This window comes from Crocodylus siamensis, chromosome 4, assembly GCF_052110815.1.
Source record: "Crocodylus siamensis isolate JL-2025a chromosome 4, ASM5211081v1, whole genome shotgun sequence".
Lineage (NCBI taxonomy): Eukaryota > Metazoa > Chordata > Crocodylia > Crocodylidae > Crocodylus > Crocodylus siamensis.
In genome coordinates, this window is record NC_143398.1 from 206124099 (window position 1) to 206141384 (window position 17286).

Sequence of the window (17286 nt, forward strand, 5' to 3'; positions counted from 1 at the left end):
ATGGCAGCAGGCAATGAGGGGCTGCTGGACTGAAGAAAGTTTGCTGTTTACCGCTCATAGAAGTTTATAGATATTCTACCCCCTGCCCACCCCACCCTGAAAAGAAAAGGATTCTGAGTCATGGCCTCATCCATCATAAGAGACAAGTTTGAGAAGCAAGGCAGCTGCTTGAACATTGGCTAAGAGAGTATGTGTAGCCCTTCCGAGGACTGCAACCTTGACAGAATAGAGAGGGTTGCTGCCACCTATGTTACCTATGATTTCAAGAGCAATGCCACCTGGAGTTTTGTGCTCCTGGTAAGGTTATCCATGGCATCAAGGTTGCAAGTGTGGTTTCCAGACTAATAGCAACCCAAAAATAAAAATAAAAGTCCTCAGTAATGGAACAGGCAGATAAAGGAAGACTATTTCACAATGGCTGCAAAGATGGATGATGGCGACAGTGTAATAGAAACCTTCGATCAAGTAGATTTTCTTTACCATTGGATTTCAATTTTCTTCCCACACAGTATTACATGGTAGCTGATGCATGACAGCATCCCCATGTTAAGGCACTCCCAACAAATGTCTTCCTTTATTAGGAAATCCTATGGCAAGTGGCAATGGGGGCAGGGGCTAATGATTACCGGAAGTCCCTTGTCACAGTCCTACCTGGAGGCAATGACTGTGCACATGGAATAGACAGGTGTGTAATTCAGCAGCTGCAATATCAGCTGAGCAGGCCTGTTTAAGATCTGCTCTGCTCACCCCATAAGGGTAGAGGGCTAGAAAAGGTGCCCTAAACATAGTCTGCCGCATTTCCCACACATAGTTAGATCATTCTATCTGTTGTCCAAATCTAGTAATGAAATTTTCAACTTGGGACATTCACTTCCTGATGGACAGCCCTAACAGTGACTGACTGGAGTGAAGGACAACACTGGCGGCCATGAGCTTGCACAATTTGATATTGACATTGCTGTACTTAATGAGACAAGATGCACAGAATAAGGGCAGCCCACAGAGCATGATAATAGCTGCACCTTTTTTTGCAAAAGGAAAGCCAAAAAACACAGGCACATCCAAAGAGTTGGTGTTGCTATCAAGACCAAGACTATTACCCAGATGCCAGAAAGTATAGTCGGCATCAACAAGCATCTCATAACCCTTCATCTTCAGCTGACCAACAGACAACATGCAACAGTCATCAATGCGTATGCTGCAACCCTTGATGCAGATGACAAAAGAAGAATCCTAAACTTGACCAATTCCTGTCATCTGTCCCCAAAATAAATAAAATAGTTCTTCAAGCCCATTTCAATCTTAGAGTGGGGAGAGACTCTAAGCTATGAAAAGGAATACTTGGTAAAGAAGGTGTGAGAAAAGCCAATTCAAATGGAAATTTTCTCATGAGCAAGTTTCAGAACATGACCTCATCATCACAAGCTCCTTATTCCACCAAGGCAACAAATGGAAGACATCATGGAGGCACCCCCACTCAAAACATGGGCACCTGATTGATTATGTCAGTGTGTGCTTGGGACCATTGTAACTTTTGAATCTCCAGAGCTATGACCAGGAGAGATGATTGCTGAACAGATCATTGTTTGATAAATTCTGTCATGTCCATTCCTATTGCCCCAAAATGACAAACACAAGAAGCAACAAAGAAATAGATTTAATATTGAAACTTGGACTACAAGTCAGAAACATCTAAAAGCTTTGGAGCATTACCAACAGTGATGTTTTTGGAAAATCCTCCATATCATTTGGAAGGACTGAAGCTCAAGCAAGCACCAGCAGTACTGAAGCCATGTTTTTACGATACCAGCCCTGTTGGACAGGATGTGTCATAAGGAAACCTGACAAATGGTTCCCAAAACATGTCTTTTATCCCCCAACTCACCTATGGTCACTACTCTTGAAGTGGGCAAAATAAGAGATTCAATGACATCTTGAAAGTCAATCTGAAGAAATACACCATTAATGTCAATACCTAGGAGACTCAAGCGCTAAATTCTCCTCAGTGATACCATGACGTAAAACAAGACATCAATCATTTTGAGCACACTCGCCTCACTACAGAGGCAGATAAACTAGAGAGACAAAGGGAAAGAGCTATGACCCAACATCACTAGGATACTCCTTCCTCCCAGCACTAGTTACCCCATCTGCAGTTGAACATGCAGATCTTGTATGAGCCTCCTCAGTAACCTATGGATTCAACAATGAATTGAAGAACCTCTATCTTTGTCTCAGAGCTTAAAATAATGCTACTGAATGCCTTGAAGACAAGAATTGAGACCTTGAGCTAGACATTGTATCTATGAAAGCCAGCTTGTAAACACCAGCTTGATGCAGACAGAGTTGCACAATAGCCCAGGATGCTAAGGAGACATACTATCTTGCTCTGTATTATTTAGGGGTTTCCTGATTGCTTAATTCCCTGGTATATTTCATTGCTATCAAAGCATCAAAATATTGGACAAGCAGAACACGGAGCAAGTGTAAGGAGCAAAGGCATCATCAGTTACTGCCTGTGTGGGCCACTGTGGGTTGGTAAAGGTGAGTTTGTGTTTAGCTCCCTGGGATGACAGAAGACAAAATCAGCTCTGCTAAATAGAAAGGAATAAAGCAAGAAGTCTGGAATTAAAACTTTTTTTTAATGTGTCCAGCTTAATTGTGCCAGCTTGGGAGATCAGGACGGATGGCCATGATATTTTGCAGATGTATACCAAATGATATATTCCCTGCCAAAAGAATTTATATTTAAGGGTATACATAATTCTGGAAAACAATTCCAGTGTTCTATTAAATTCAAAGGAAGCAAAATCAGACAATGTGCAGACACAAAAAAAGGGAAAAGTAGAAGAAAAGTAAGGGCCCTTTACATGTTACATGTACCACACAATTACTGGGTTAACTGTGCAATTATTTTAGATCAGCTACACATACAAATTAACTAGTAGGCCATAAAAAGGTCCAACCAGCTATAAAGTTATTGCTGGAAAATGTGTAATAACTAGAGACCTACCAAATTCACAATTTTGTAGATTTTATGAAATCCGGGCAACGCCTGTGAAATCCATGGGAAAAAAAAACTTGTAGAAAATAAAAAGCTGGCTCCCCAGAGGTGGTCAGCAGTTTTCAGGGTACTGGGGCAGGGAAGGGGAGGTTTCTCTGTGTTCTGTCTATGAAATCAGCAGGCAGCCATCACAAATTAGGTAGGTCCCTAGTAATAACTTTATAGCTGGTTGCTATCCAGCTTTAATTTGCACATGTAGCAGGGTCTGTTCCTTTGGCTGAGAGCCCCAGCTGCTTCTGACTGGGGTTACAACTGCAGGGGTGCACATGCACAGCTGGGGCTGGAAGTCCTACAGCTGAAGGAACTCTGATCCAGCAGCTGCAGGGCACCTCTGGACCCAGTCCAAAGCTCTGGGTCTCTCAATCCCAGCAGCTGCAGAGTTCTCTTTTGATTTCCTAGCCTGGGGGATGTGTGGGGTAACCCTGGGGCTTGGAGCCCTACTGGCTGAAGGGGCTCCCAGCCATGGAAGCTTACTTCTTCTTGGGGGATCAGGCTCTCCTTGCACCAGCAATGAGGCACAATGGTGTCTAATGTGTGATCCCACAATTGTGCCTACTGCCATGCATGTGTGGCATGTCAGGAGGCCTGATTGTGTGAAACGTGCATTAAATCCTATCATGTGTTTACCTGCACATGTAGAGTAGCCCTAAGATACAGGAATATACGAAGAGGAGTTGTTATGCATGCTGTGGTTTAGCTAATTTGGGGATAAGACGACAGAAGCATCTATAGGTGTCTTTAGCAGAAACTGAAACAACAAATTCTTTTAAGGTTTGCCTAGGATGATTTAGAGTTATTTTTCTCTTGGCTTCAGTATATACAACACATCTAGAAAAGCATGGCTGCTGGCACATAACATAAAGCAGAATGATTATAACTGTGAGGCTCTGCTAGCTGGAGACAAGCACTATACAATTAGCACTGCTGACCCACCAGCAGGAAGGAGTCTTGGATTTAAAAGGGTTGACACTCCTGAGGAAAGGCGGTACTGTACTCAGCTGACGTCACTAAGTAAGCAGCTTAGGGCGTGTGCAAGCACAATGCTGAAAGCAGATCACAGTGTATGAAAAATGAATGTGGTACAAAACTGTTACCCTTGCTGCAAGGAAAGAAAAACTGCTACCTCTTCAAGTCAAAATAAAACAGCAAGGATACTCTGTTCCACATGACATTTGCATTTAAGCTCACTTAGAAGATAAATGAAAATGCCCCATAAACACTAGGGACATTTATAAAAGTATCTCACTAATTCATCCCCCTAGATATTTAACAATATTGGGATCTCTGGAACAGACAAACCAAGGTGAATTTTTTTCTCTCATATACATGCAGCCTGCAGGAAGCCAAAGCAAATATAAAACCAAATTTTGTTCTTTATTTCTTATTTATGTCTCTCAATTCCTTATTGATAGCTTTCAGCTCCATGTAGAAAGATTGCCATTAAAAAAAATTATCAACGAACTACTACATTGTTATATACATATAATATACATATTCTTTAATTTTGTTACAATTTCTATTATTGATTACTTTTTACTATTTAATTACTCTACTAAGGAACTCAGTTTTTGCAAGCTAAAACTGATAGCTTGAGTAACCTCAAGTGGTATGTCCCCAAAGTAACCAACATCTGTCACCTAGTGACCTGAAGGTTCATTTTTGAGTAATATGCCAATATAGAATAAATACACATCCTGACCTTCCATTTTGTAAAGGAATAAAGAACCAATACCAGCATCTTAAGCAAACACACTTTATGCAGAGAACTAGGCTTGGGGGCACAGCAAGTAATGAAAGCTTCACACTGCAGGGATGTTTTATTAGCCCTCCATAGCTGCTGCTTCAGCTAGACTGGAATAGCATCTGCAGCTCCTGCAAATCCCTACACGGGGGATTGTGGTCATTGGATCCACATAATTGCCAGCAATTGCCAGAAGTGCTGGGCTTTCCCCCACCTCACTTCAAACCCTCTCCCCTCCTCTTTTTATGCCTCCCTGCCATGCTGTCAGCTTTTCTGCAGGCAAAGGGTGAGATAATACACTTTTTCAGACACTTCCCTCAACACAGCAGAACTGGTGTTGCCCAGTGCATTTTTAGCCTGTCTCAGATGCTGTGCTGAGAGGTAAGTATAATTTCTGAAGGCACATCCTTAGATATCAAAATATAACTTTATGAATTCTATTACATTGCTTTAATCATTCTTTTCTCCTGCAACTTATTGCAGCTTTAATCTGCCTTTAATAAAAGTAAGGCCAAGGGAAAAGCTGAAATTTCTCAAGTCTGCTTAATTTCTTATCCACTTCCTAAAAACATCTGTGTCCCCAATAGCATCCTTTTATCAAAATCATATGAGTCAACTCTAATACAGTGATGACTCAGAGGAAGCCACAATTAGTTTATCCGCGTGAGGCTATTTAAAAAGACTTGGAAGCAGGAAGACTCAGTTCTAATGCTGACTTGCCATCTGACTTATAATAAATCATAGAATCAGAGGGATCTCTAGAGTCATGTAGTCCTACCTAGGTCATTTCACTTCCCTCAGTTTCCCCTCCCCTTCTTAGTCTTGTATATATAGACCAGGGGTATCAAACTCACTCAGACCCCTAGGCCAGATCCAAAAGAACCTCACAGCCAGATCTGGACCTGGTGGCAGCGATAGGCCAGACAGTGGCAACAGGGAGAGTGGAAGCAGAGGGTTCTTGCAGCCATCACTCTTCCCTCTGCACTAACACATCCCCCCAGTTGGACTCTGTAGCTGGGAATTCAGCAGCAGGCCCTGTCTCCGCTCACTCCACCCCAGAATCCCTTGGAGCACTGCAGGTGAGGTGAAATGGCTCTGCCTGTCATATCTTTGACACCCCTTATCATAGACTGTAAAGTCTTCAGGACAGGGACTGCATCTCAAAATGTAATTCAGTACAATGTGGTCCAGATCTTAGGTGACCTATGAAGGTAACCTATCAATAAAAATACACTCCCTTCCCCACACCAAGAGCTCATTCAGTAATAATACATTGTATAATTAATAACGTAAAATATTTACTACACATTTATTATGTGTTATTAAATGCACATGTGAAAAACTTCCCTTATAAAAGGTAGAGTGGACACATTTTCCCCTTAGATTTATTTTTGTATTATAATACACAAGACAGTTTTAAAGAATTTCCAGACAACAAAAAGAAAACAAAATGTTTTTATATTTCTGATTTCTTTGATTTCTCTCCAGTTTGTCTCACTTTGCCACATGGATTCCTGGAATTTATTATAGTAATCAGAATTCATGACCAGAAACATTTCATATTTAGATGGCACTTAAGTGCACAGTCAAAATAGCCATATGAAAAGAGCTCATTGTAATTAAACAGTTTAAGCAGAGAGACATAAGGCTATTAACCTGAAGCTGACCTTTACTCCCACGATGTGGGCAAGAGAATAGTGAATAAAATAAGCTGAAAATAGGAATGTTTATATTGTATACATTTATTTAGAAATAATTTTAAGATTAAAATGTAGGACAAGCTTCAAATAAACAGAGTTCTGTAATGTGGATTGGGAATTGGTGTTTCCATACTGAGAATAAGATATATTATAACCAAAGGTGCCAAGTTCCCTCTCTAGTGGAATTGTCATTGCAAATCTTGGTTTGTTTGGGTTTTTTTTAGAGTTAATGTAGTTTAGCAGTTGAGAAAAGAAACTTGACTGAAAATTAAGTCTGGCAAAAGCCAACTTTGATATTGGATCTGAATATCGACTTTGATGGTAGTGTTCTTGTGAAGTTTTGCAGAATTGGACCCTTGTTTTAATGAATTTTCAAATATATGTATGTAAACAACATTATTGCACCAGTGCAATTTGTCTGGTTTTTCTTTACAGAATGCAGAGACACAGCCTGATACTAAAATAGGACACCCGGCGAATATTTTCTCCTTGTTCCAGTTTTCAGGGCAGCTGAGTGTCTCTAAGCAGGCAAATGCTGTTGTAAGGTTGTATTTGAAGTATGGTCTCATACTCTGAAGCAGTGAATTTCATCTGTGGAAATGTGCATGTTTCAGCAGACGGACAGAAAGCATTCTGCTGTCACTGGGGTAGCCGGACAGAATACTATAATATTTCTCTGGGTGAGCTGATGTTAATGCTACTTCAAATAAATATTATGAAGTCCTGGTCCCACTAAAGTTAGGCAAAGAAGTAGAATCAGGATTTAAAATGATGTCTCCCATGGAATCCACACGATACATTTCTACTGTAGAAGATTTCATTGGAAATCCTAGTAATCAGTCTGCATGCAACACTATCATTACATGTTGGTTATCAGTAAAGTATAAAAGCTCAGTCTGTTTTTAAGCGGCCCTCATGAGGTACCTGAGAACCTGAACTTCAATTCCAGTTCCAAAACCAGGAACAAGGACTTTGAAGGATTCAGACCTGATTCCTCCTGCCTGGACTCTCCAGCTAGTGTTTCAGGGATGGCTGAGGCAGATTTTAGGTAACTTTTTTAACTGGCAACTAGTACGTATAAAATAACCATGATATCAATTCTGTTACAACTGAACCGACCATAGAGTCATTTGCTGCCAGTATTTGTACCTGCCAGTATCAATACCTGCCAGTATTTAGTGTGAAATTATTATAAACAGTCTAATAAATTACTGTAATAGTCAATGACCACTTTTAGATGAGTCTACTTTGAAATGTATTTTCTTAAGTATACTCCTTTCTTTCTGAGTTCTTCAGCAGCATCCCTACAGCCTAACTATCCTTAGACTTATTCCACACTTCCACTTTCCAACTCTATTTTGGTTAAACCCATCATGTGTATTGATCTCTCTTTTTTGCCATTTGCCTGCTGCTATTATAGTGGTTATCAGGACAAATCACATTAGAAATATCTCAGTTTCATGACTTCATCCCAAAACAGAAATGATGGGGGTTCCCTTGTTCCATGCATAGATATTTATCCCAAATAAAATTTATTGCTGTCACATCCACATTCCAAAGAGAACACCTGCTTGCCTATCAGAGCAGGGAGGAGGCCAATCCCTGGTGGATATACAGGAGTGAGAAGTGAAAGCTTCAAACAATGGCAGGTACATTTCAAGGGATGAAGCAATTGCTTCTTCTGCAGTAGAGGGGACGTATATTTTTGCAGAAGCCAAGGGTGAGATTTCTGACAAAGCTGGTCAAGTTTCCCCTCTTGGAGCTGCAACATCTGGTCTGAGGACAAGTGGAACTAAGGTTTGTGGGGATAAGAAGTTGTCCCAGGGGCAAATCTCAATCTATTCCTTGTAGATAAGCAGCAGAACAAGTAGCTTGTAGCTTGTCTGCTCCTTGTAAGCAAGCAGGTTGGTCCTGGAGACACCTGACAGCCAGTTTGTGACACTCAGTCCCACCAGTTAGGCTGCTTTCTATCATGCTGACCAACAAGCACACAAGTAGATAGACTAGAGAGGACTTACCAGGTCCACATATCCAGCCCCTGGTATTCCAAGCACCACAGCATAGATTCTCTTTCATAAGCTTAACAGTTCCATCTTCAAAGCAGTTCCATCTAACCAAGAAGCTGCTCCAGAGCATGACTGTTCTGGTAATTAGAAATTTTCTTCTAATTTTCAGCCCACATTTCCTCATGGCCAATTACTCCCATTCATTCTTGCACCAGCATTGCCCCTTAACTTAATTAGTGTATTTTCCTTCCTAATGTTCACTCTCCTGACATGCTTATAAACAGTGACCCTATCCCCTTTCAGCCTTCATTTTGCTAGGTTAAACAAGTGTTTAAGTCCTAAGTCCTAAGATAGACTTTCCATTCCTCTGGTCATATGAGTGTTCCTTCTCTGCACCTGTTCTAATTTCAATTAATCTTTCTTGCATGTGAATCTCCAGAACTGTATCCAGCCTTCCAGCTCAAGTTGCACCCATGCCTTGCACAATGGCACTAGTACTTCCCTATATCTACTGGAAATATATTTCCTGAGGTTGTATAGGACTGTACTGACTTTCTTTAAAATTGCATCACAGCGGCCACTCACTGCCACCCTGGCATTCACAAGTATATCCAGGTCCTTCTCGTCTTGGGTCACATATTGTCTCATTATTCCCTTGTACTGCCCTGTCTGTCTGTATCTACCTGATGACTCTTGGGACAAGTATAAGGTTCTTGAGACAAGTACTATTTTTTGTTCCGTTTCTGTACAACATCAAGCACAGCGGGTCCCAGCCCATGGCTAATATTCCTAGACATTACAAATAATAATGATAGTCCAAATTCCAGATTTTTTCCAGGCTGCATGCTTTTAAATTCTTTGATTATTATTATCATTTTCTCTTTGTCCTGGTGTTTCAAGCTGTTTTTCCCCTCTCCATATCCTCCCCTGTACATCAAAAACTTAGATAGAAAAGCCAAAAAAGGTATCATATATTTTTGTTTTCTATATCTTTTTCTTACTTTACCAGTTTCCTTTGCCTTTCACTAATCTTGCCATAGGTTCATTTTGAAAACATTTCTTAAAAAGTGGTTACCATCCATCTTTAAAAACTATGGCTTTTTCAAGTCCTTAGAATTCTAGATTTTCATTTTTCATAGAAAAATTTGGGTGTACAACATAGAAGCACCAATAGCACAAAAACAGTCCAAAAGGTAATGCAAACATGATATCTGAAGCACTATAAATAAATCTTTTGTACAAACACAACAAAGCCATAATCTTCTAAGTACATGAGTCTTGGGAAATTTGTAATTTAAATGCTAGTTCTAGCAATATTATAATGGTGCAGCTAGTTTGCAAATTTATATGTGCCTGCCTAGTAGCTCAGACATTCAGGTAACTAGTAGCACATTTAAAATAATTATTAGGAGGTTGGATTGGCTACTTGGAAAACGGAAATTTAAGTGTGCTCTTGCGCTGATGTGGTATGTACCTAATGATGACTTTCAGTTACAGAGGTATAACCATATTTTCAGAGCAGTGATCCCAAAAGAATCTATTTTTTTCCTGTGGATTCTTGTTCAAAGGAAAATTATTTTTCTCACTAGAAAATCATAGTGAGAGGGAACTATGAGTATAATTTCAATCCCTGATTGCACTTATTCACAGAAAACATTACAAACATTCTCCTTAAATAATTCGAATTTAATAAAAAAGAAATATGCTGTCATCATAAGCCCCCAGCCATGTTAGAAAATATGGTCTGTACAGGTTTTAGAATGTCTTTAGCTAAGGTCCCATTATAAATAATGATGGCACAGTGGTTACTAAGGTATCTTATGTTTCTCTTGTGACGTAAACTGGTTGTTATGGAGATGGTAAAATATCAACCATTCTTTGTGAGGCAGTGCAAGATCACTTTTTGGGTTAGTTACAGCAGGTTCATTTCCATGCCTAGCTGTGATCAGCTTTAGCAAAAGAAAGAAAAATAGATGGGAGTGCAAACATTTTTAAAAGAAACAAATGTTTGGACTATATTCAAAATTGTTTGCTGGCAGGTATAGGCCTCTCTGTTTACTTAGATGCAAAGCATAATCCTTATCCAAGACGTTTAGAGAGTTCTGATGTTGAAAAGGTGTATCATTTCTTTTGTGGGTCACTGTTTGTACTTAGTATTTTATTCAAAGAAATAAACCTCTCTATACTGTACAGTCTTGTTTTCATTGTGTGTGCTTCTTATGGTTTATTTTAATTTCCCAGCTTTCCATTTATAAAGCACATCCTCCTTATACTATTCATTGTTACTACGGGGACAACGTGACAGCTATTTTCTAGTGTGCAATCAACGCAAATGTAGAGTGATTAGTTTACTTTTATTCTAACAATAAATTCAAGTTTTCTAAATCCATAAAATGTAGGACAATATAAATAAAGGCTCTGGGTAGGCTTTTAGCAAAGTGCATTATGTCAGTTATGTGGTCTAAGACAGCATCCAGCAACCAGTCAGAGGCATCTCTAACTCAGTGTGGGCTAGGGGACTTCGGTAGCATTCTGGCAGCCTGCTCTGCCCCAGCTCAAATTGCTGCTGTCCTATACGCACATGTAGACACTGAACCCAGGAGCAATTAACTCCAGGGCAAACTGCTCCAGAGTTTTATTGCTTTACTTAATTGCATGTATTTATGCACTCACAGAGGCCTTCACCTATGTCAGTGAAGAAGCATCTTGATTAAATTAGACGTTGGGGTCCAGTGAGTTAGTTTAACACTCATACATTTTAAGAAAAATATCTGTAAAATCTGAGACAAGGATTCTAGTTATATTGCAATCCTGGAGCAATATAAACATACCAGAGAGGCTAAAACTGAACCAGAATAATAACAAAAACAGGTAAATTAAGAACAAATAGTTGGTTTAAGCTAAAATCCAAGGTATCAAAATACTAAAAAGTCTATGCAAAGTACCACCAAGAGAGTGGAGACAGACAAAGAGTAGCCAGTTTAATTTTTGCTTGTGAAATTAATTTTGGTAAAACAATTAAGTAAAATAATAGAAAAATGAATGAAGAAGGTAAGATACTAGCTCATTTTCTATTGCTGGCTCCTAGTAACTCTTGGTTTGTCTGGTAAAGATCTTTAGTAATATTCTGCCGGAAAACTAAATTTGTCTCCTATAAATTACAGGACACTTATAACAACTACTTTAGCAGCATGACCTTGTCATTGGATATCATGTCATTGCATTACAACATAATCCCGTGCAATCCAAAGCCTTCAGTACTTTGCTATTCATCTTACTGACATACATTTTTTAAAAAAAATCTGTATTCATTGATCTTTCCCTTTCATCTCATTTGCAAGAAGCAATCAGGCTGTTTGGGAATGTGTTGTTGTTGCTGCATTTGTTCTACAGGACAGTTCAGCTGTGGGGGATGAATGTGTCACTCCCTGACTTGAGTAACTGAAGACATCACTGTGCAGAATAAAAGACTTGCTGTACTCATGCCTGGTGCTCTTTCAAAGGGCAGTGCATTCAGTTTTGGTAAGGAATGATTTCCTCGTGGTGAGCATTCCTGGTTCTACAGAAAATGCATTTCTTTGACTGCTTTGAACTATACAATATTGTGTCATATCAGTGCCATCTAAAAGTTGATTTGAGATGATCTGTCTTTAGCTGAGTACCTTCATATACACAGTGTAGCCTAAGGACTAAAAAAGACGTGGCTGAGTCCTATACAAAGTCTGGGACTTCATCCATTTCTCTTTTAGCCTGTCAGTGGGCTCACAAAGACAAACACACTAAAAGCATAATCAATCTACTGAAAGGCAAGACAAGATACAGCTGCTTTTGCTGGACCCTAGTGAAGAAAGAAATAAATATAGGTAGAAAAGGTACTGAAGAGTGTCGTATAATTCAGGACATTTTGACACAGGCTTTCTGGGTCTGCCAGACCCAGTGCAACTTAAGAGACAAAGGCATAGGACTAACAGTTCAGAAAGACATAAGCTTTCACAACCAACAGTCTATTCTGTCTGATGCTGACTATAAAAGCTTATGCCTTTCTGAACCAGTTAGTCTCCAAGGTGCCACCTTTGTCCAGACTTCAGAATAACTCAGCAAACTATCTCTCTACAAGGCATAGAGTCAGAGTTCTTGCTTTCCTTCCTGAGATGTTGCTGTATGACTCAGGGCAAGTTGCTTAACTTCTCAAAGCCATATTTATCCTTCAGTAACATATATGAACTATGCTGAGAAGAAGCATAATTTGGAATCTGTAAAACACAGATGTATCAAAAAGTGCCATTAGCTTCCACTTCTATCTGCTGTTATTGCTATTATCGACACTCAGGGCCTTGATGGACAGCACTCTTACATTGGTACAATCAAGAAAGCAGACAGATGAAAAAAACTTTTGCACCAGGGCAATTTCATTCCATTGCTTCTGAAAGAACCAGGAGTAATTGTACGCCACTGTAAGTTACATCAGTGAAGGAATCATGTTTCTAGAGCTTAACCCTAAATAGCCATTTGCTTAAGGCAAAGTTATTTTAATAGCCACCTACTGTATGAAGTTATCCAGGATGCAGTAAATACTCCAAATCATGGTATAATTTTAACATGATTCTCAAGATAAACCCAGAGATTTCAAATAGGAATCCACAGTGTTAAATGCATTCCACATGTGTCATCTTTCTGAGTTCTTTGCAAACAGAAAAATTGCTCTATTATATTTCTATTGTTAAAAAAAAAGTGAAAATTAAGAGCTGACATTTTCTAATGTGTGCCTTGAGTTTATAAAACTGACATGAGTGATATAGGTGCAAAGGTACTGTCTGTCCAGGCCTTCATTTTGCATGCAGTAAGTTCCATGGACACTAGCATCCTCATTCATTTAAACTTTCTTTTCAATATCAGAATGTTCATTTCAATATAAACAGTCTGACTTCTAGTTGTTGATATGACACAATGATAGCACATTAGCTGTGAATTAGTCTTTGTATACACCTTCCCAATGCTCAGTGTCCCTATAGTATATCTACTTTCAGAACTGTGCAAACAAAAAAATCCTCCAAACACCTTTATTTAACCAGCTAAAGAAAAATTGTATCCCTTTTCTCAGTCCTGTAACTATTGTATGCAAGGGAATATGAGTATCTCATCACAAACCAACTGCAAATGTGTGGGAAAATATCGGTGCATGCACTAGGCCTGTGCAAAGCGGCTAGTATTCACTTCGGATTCAGAGTTGGCTCATTTGGGGGGCAGTGATTCAATCTGGTGGTTCAAATCACTGCCCCACATAGATTCGGCCTAATCTGATTTGGAGATTTGGCCACTTCCGAATTGGCCAAATCTCTAAATCAAGCAGGCCCCATCCCCTGTCCACTCTCCCACCCCCGTCAATGGCTGCCCCTCCCAGCCCCAGCGTCTTGGGTCTTTAAAAAAAAACAAACCCATACTCACTGGCTGCTGCTGTCAGGGGCACTCAGGGGGGCTGGGGGAGCAGGCAGGGGATGGGGCCTGCAGGGGTCTCCACAGTGGTCCCCTTCCCCTCTTTCAGCCCCCCTCTCCCCCCACTTACTGGCATGAAGTCCAGCTTCCTGCGGCAGCAAGTGGGGATTGCCCAAATCTCCAAAGTTCTCAGAATCTTTTCTGAATTGATTCAGAGACCTTTGAATTGATTCAGACCTTTTTATTGGTCTCCCGATTCAATTCACATTCGGAGATTCGGCCACCAAATTGGGCCGAATCTCCTCCGAATCAAATCAGCACCCAAAACTTCACACATCCCTAGCATGCACTATCCACCCTATATAAAAGCATGTGGAAATGATCAAATTAATTCCAGAACTTTGCATTTCACAAGTGACCTAACCCCTCCCCATTTTAGTGAAACCTCTCCAGAGTCAGAAGTGGGCAACGGGTAGATTAAAAAAAAGGTAATGAAATTTGAAGATTTAGAGCTCCAACAAGGCAGATGCTAAACCAGCTGAGCTGAGTGTCTTCTACTGTGCTGGACTTCAACTATGCATTTAAGAATTTACGATGAATAGGGATAAAGCAAATAAGATTTTATTAGAATGACAAAATAAAGTATAGACATTGTTCTAAACTAATCTTTGATTAGTTTATAATTTCTAGGAAAGTCACATAGAATTTAATAGAAGATAGTAAAGCTCCATTTATTAAAGGAATTCAATTTGTCTAACTCTCTCATGTTCATCACATTACACAAGAGCAAAAGGTTTGGAAGGAAATGAAAACCAAACTAACCAGGAATCAGTAAATGCTACTTTCTGGGTACTGAATGTATCATTTCCTTAAGGCAGTAAACTATTAAAACAAAAAATATATATTGCAACAAATGGACATAACATACATTATAAAGAGAACATTTTTCCCACCTCAGGTGCCATCCAAAAGGGCGTCCCCACAGAGGTGTTTCTGCGTAGTCGTGTACTGGTGAGCTGGGCTGAAACACCTGTGATGAAATGAATGCAAATGTGGGATTAAAATGTATGATGCACTTTCAGTTTAGATTATTTCAAATGTCAGGAAAAACACGGCCAACCTTAGCAGCACAACCACAAAGCTCCAGGAAATAATTACAGTGACATGCTTCACTTGTCCTAAATCATGTAATGGACATATTTCACATTTTCCTTTAATCATGACATATCCAGGGACAAATCACAAGTTTCTCTAATTTAGTTTTCATTTAGAATTATTCAAATAATTTCTGCAAATAGTTCTTGCTTTGCAGTTCATTCATTAAACTTCAAACTACTTAACAGGCTATTAAAATCTCAAGGTATATGTGTGTTCACTGTTTAGATCAGTGGTTTTCAACCTTTTTAAACTCAAAGACACCCCTCATTAGACTCAGGGTATCCCCAGAAAATGCCAGTTCTTGGCTTTCATTTATTCTTTTAACTGCAGAAAAATAATAAAGCAATTCTGTTGCAAAGAACTCAAAAAGACTACAAGAAGTCAGAATAATTTTGATGCTATGGATTCCTGTATTTATCTTGTAAATTGTGCGTGTTTGAACACCCAACCATGCTAATACTGCATGACACCCTGGAAAGGATCTCACGGTACTCGGTTGAGAATCTCTGGTTTAAATGAGAATGACTGGTTAAAATGTATAGAACTACTCAGGCCTCTGATGTAAATGCTGAAGGGAAGTGACTATAAACATGCTTTCAAACATATTCCCTGATGTTCAGTTAAAATTCACAGTCTGAATATTCCTCCCAGCAAACTTGCTTACTAGAATATTCACAAGGCCTCAGTTCAGCAAAGCATTTAAGCATTTGCTTAAATCCATCTGTATTCAGCAAAGTACTAAAGCTCAGACTTATACTTAAGCAGCACTTATGGGACTTACATATTTGTGCCTAAAATAAAACTTGTTTTACTGCTTTCTGAATAAGGCTAAAAACTAGCAGGGAGCAAATAGAACAAAATCAAATTAATTAAAAGGTTGAATGAGCATCCACAGAAAATATTTTATGTTGAACAAAATATAGTTGCACTTCAGAGTTTGGGGCAACCCATATCTTAACACTAACACAATATTGTTTCAAAGTATTTTGCATGATTGTTTAAATAAAAGGTAATGTTGTATTCTTCAACTACCACCCACAGGCACAGAATAATTGGTAAAATAGATATAATTTATGAATATTTGCTTTCATAAATAAAAAGTTGGCAAGCCATTATGACAGTTTCCTAAGCTAAATAATTAGACAGTTAGTCCAAGATCCAATAGTATATTTTATTTTTAATCTCAAGGTGATTGCAGTCTTTCAGTGATTTCTGTGGTACCATTGTGAACCAATTATTGGCTGAAGCCTACAGTGAAACTCCATTATTTAACTCTAATTCTTGTTCACACTGGCAGAATTTGTAGCTGCTATCTAAAGACTATCGTTACCATGACACTCTGAAGTAGTATTGAATACCAATGAGACAAAAAAAAGAAAGACAGAGAGACAAAGTAAGAGAAAGAGACAACTGTAAATTTCAGACATTTTACGTCCGTCTATACTGTGAACAACACGTAACTATTTTTCATGCCACTGATACCTTGGAGTTAGATATGTATATATTATGTTCAGAAGGTCTACATTAAAAGAATGAAGGCTGTCTTTGTCAATTTACTTGCAACCCCTTGTGTATATGCATTTTATATATATTACATGATTTTATTCTGTTTGTCCTCATGACCTTTGCAGATGCAGAATGGATGATGATTATTAAATGAGTAGCTATCTAATATTCCTCTTTGTCCTCATCAATTTCTAGTCAGCCCATGAGAAGCAGCTAGTATTCACTTCAGTTTCAGCCAATTTGGGGGGCAGTGATATGATTTGGTGATTTGAAGCAGGTGGGGGGGTCGGGGGCATTCAGTGGGGCTGGAGATAGTCCCCTCCTGCCCCCTACTTACCTGCACAGAGTCCAGGTCCAGCTCCCTGCAGCAGCGAGCAGGGACTGCTTGAATGTCTGAATCTCTCTGAAGCTCTCCAAATCTTTTCTGGATCAATTCAGAGAGCTTCAAGTTGATTCGGACCTTTTTATTGGTCTCCTGATTTGATTCAGATTCAGAGATTTGGCACCCAAAGCTTCGCACAGCGCTAATTTCTAGCCACTAGACTTACTTGCTGCACACTCTCTGAACCCCCAACTGAATACAGAATTATCATATTCCTCATAGGATATTCTAAGGTACAATATCTCCATTTTTTAATAAGTAATGAGTATACTTTCACAACATCTTTATGAGGTGAA

The 17286-nt window shown here is 39.2% G+C and overlaps 1 protein-coding gene across 1 annotated transcript in view; it reads right to left on the bottom strand.

Moving 5' to 3' along the window:
* The window catches only part of MYO3B (myosin IIIB), a 357238-nt gene that overhangs the window by 326646 nt on the left and 13306 nt on the right, over positions 1 to 17286 (bottom strand). The window contains exon 6 of the mRNA XM_090041713.1: positions 14898 to 14974. Within this exon, the coding sequence (XP_089897839.1) occupies positions 14898 to 14974 (77 nt within the window). The remainder of the gene's footprint in view (positions 1 to 14897; positions 14975 to 17286) is intronic.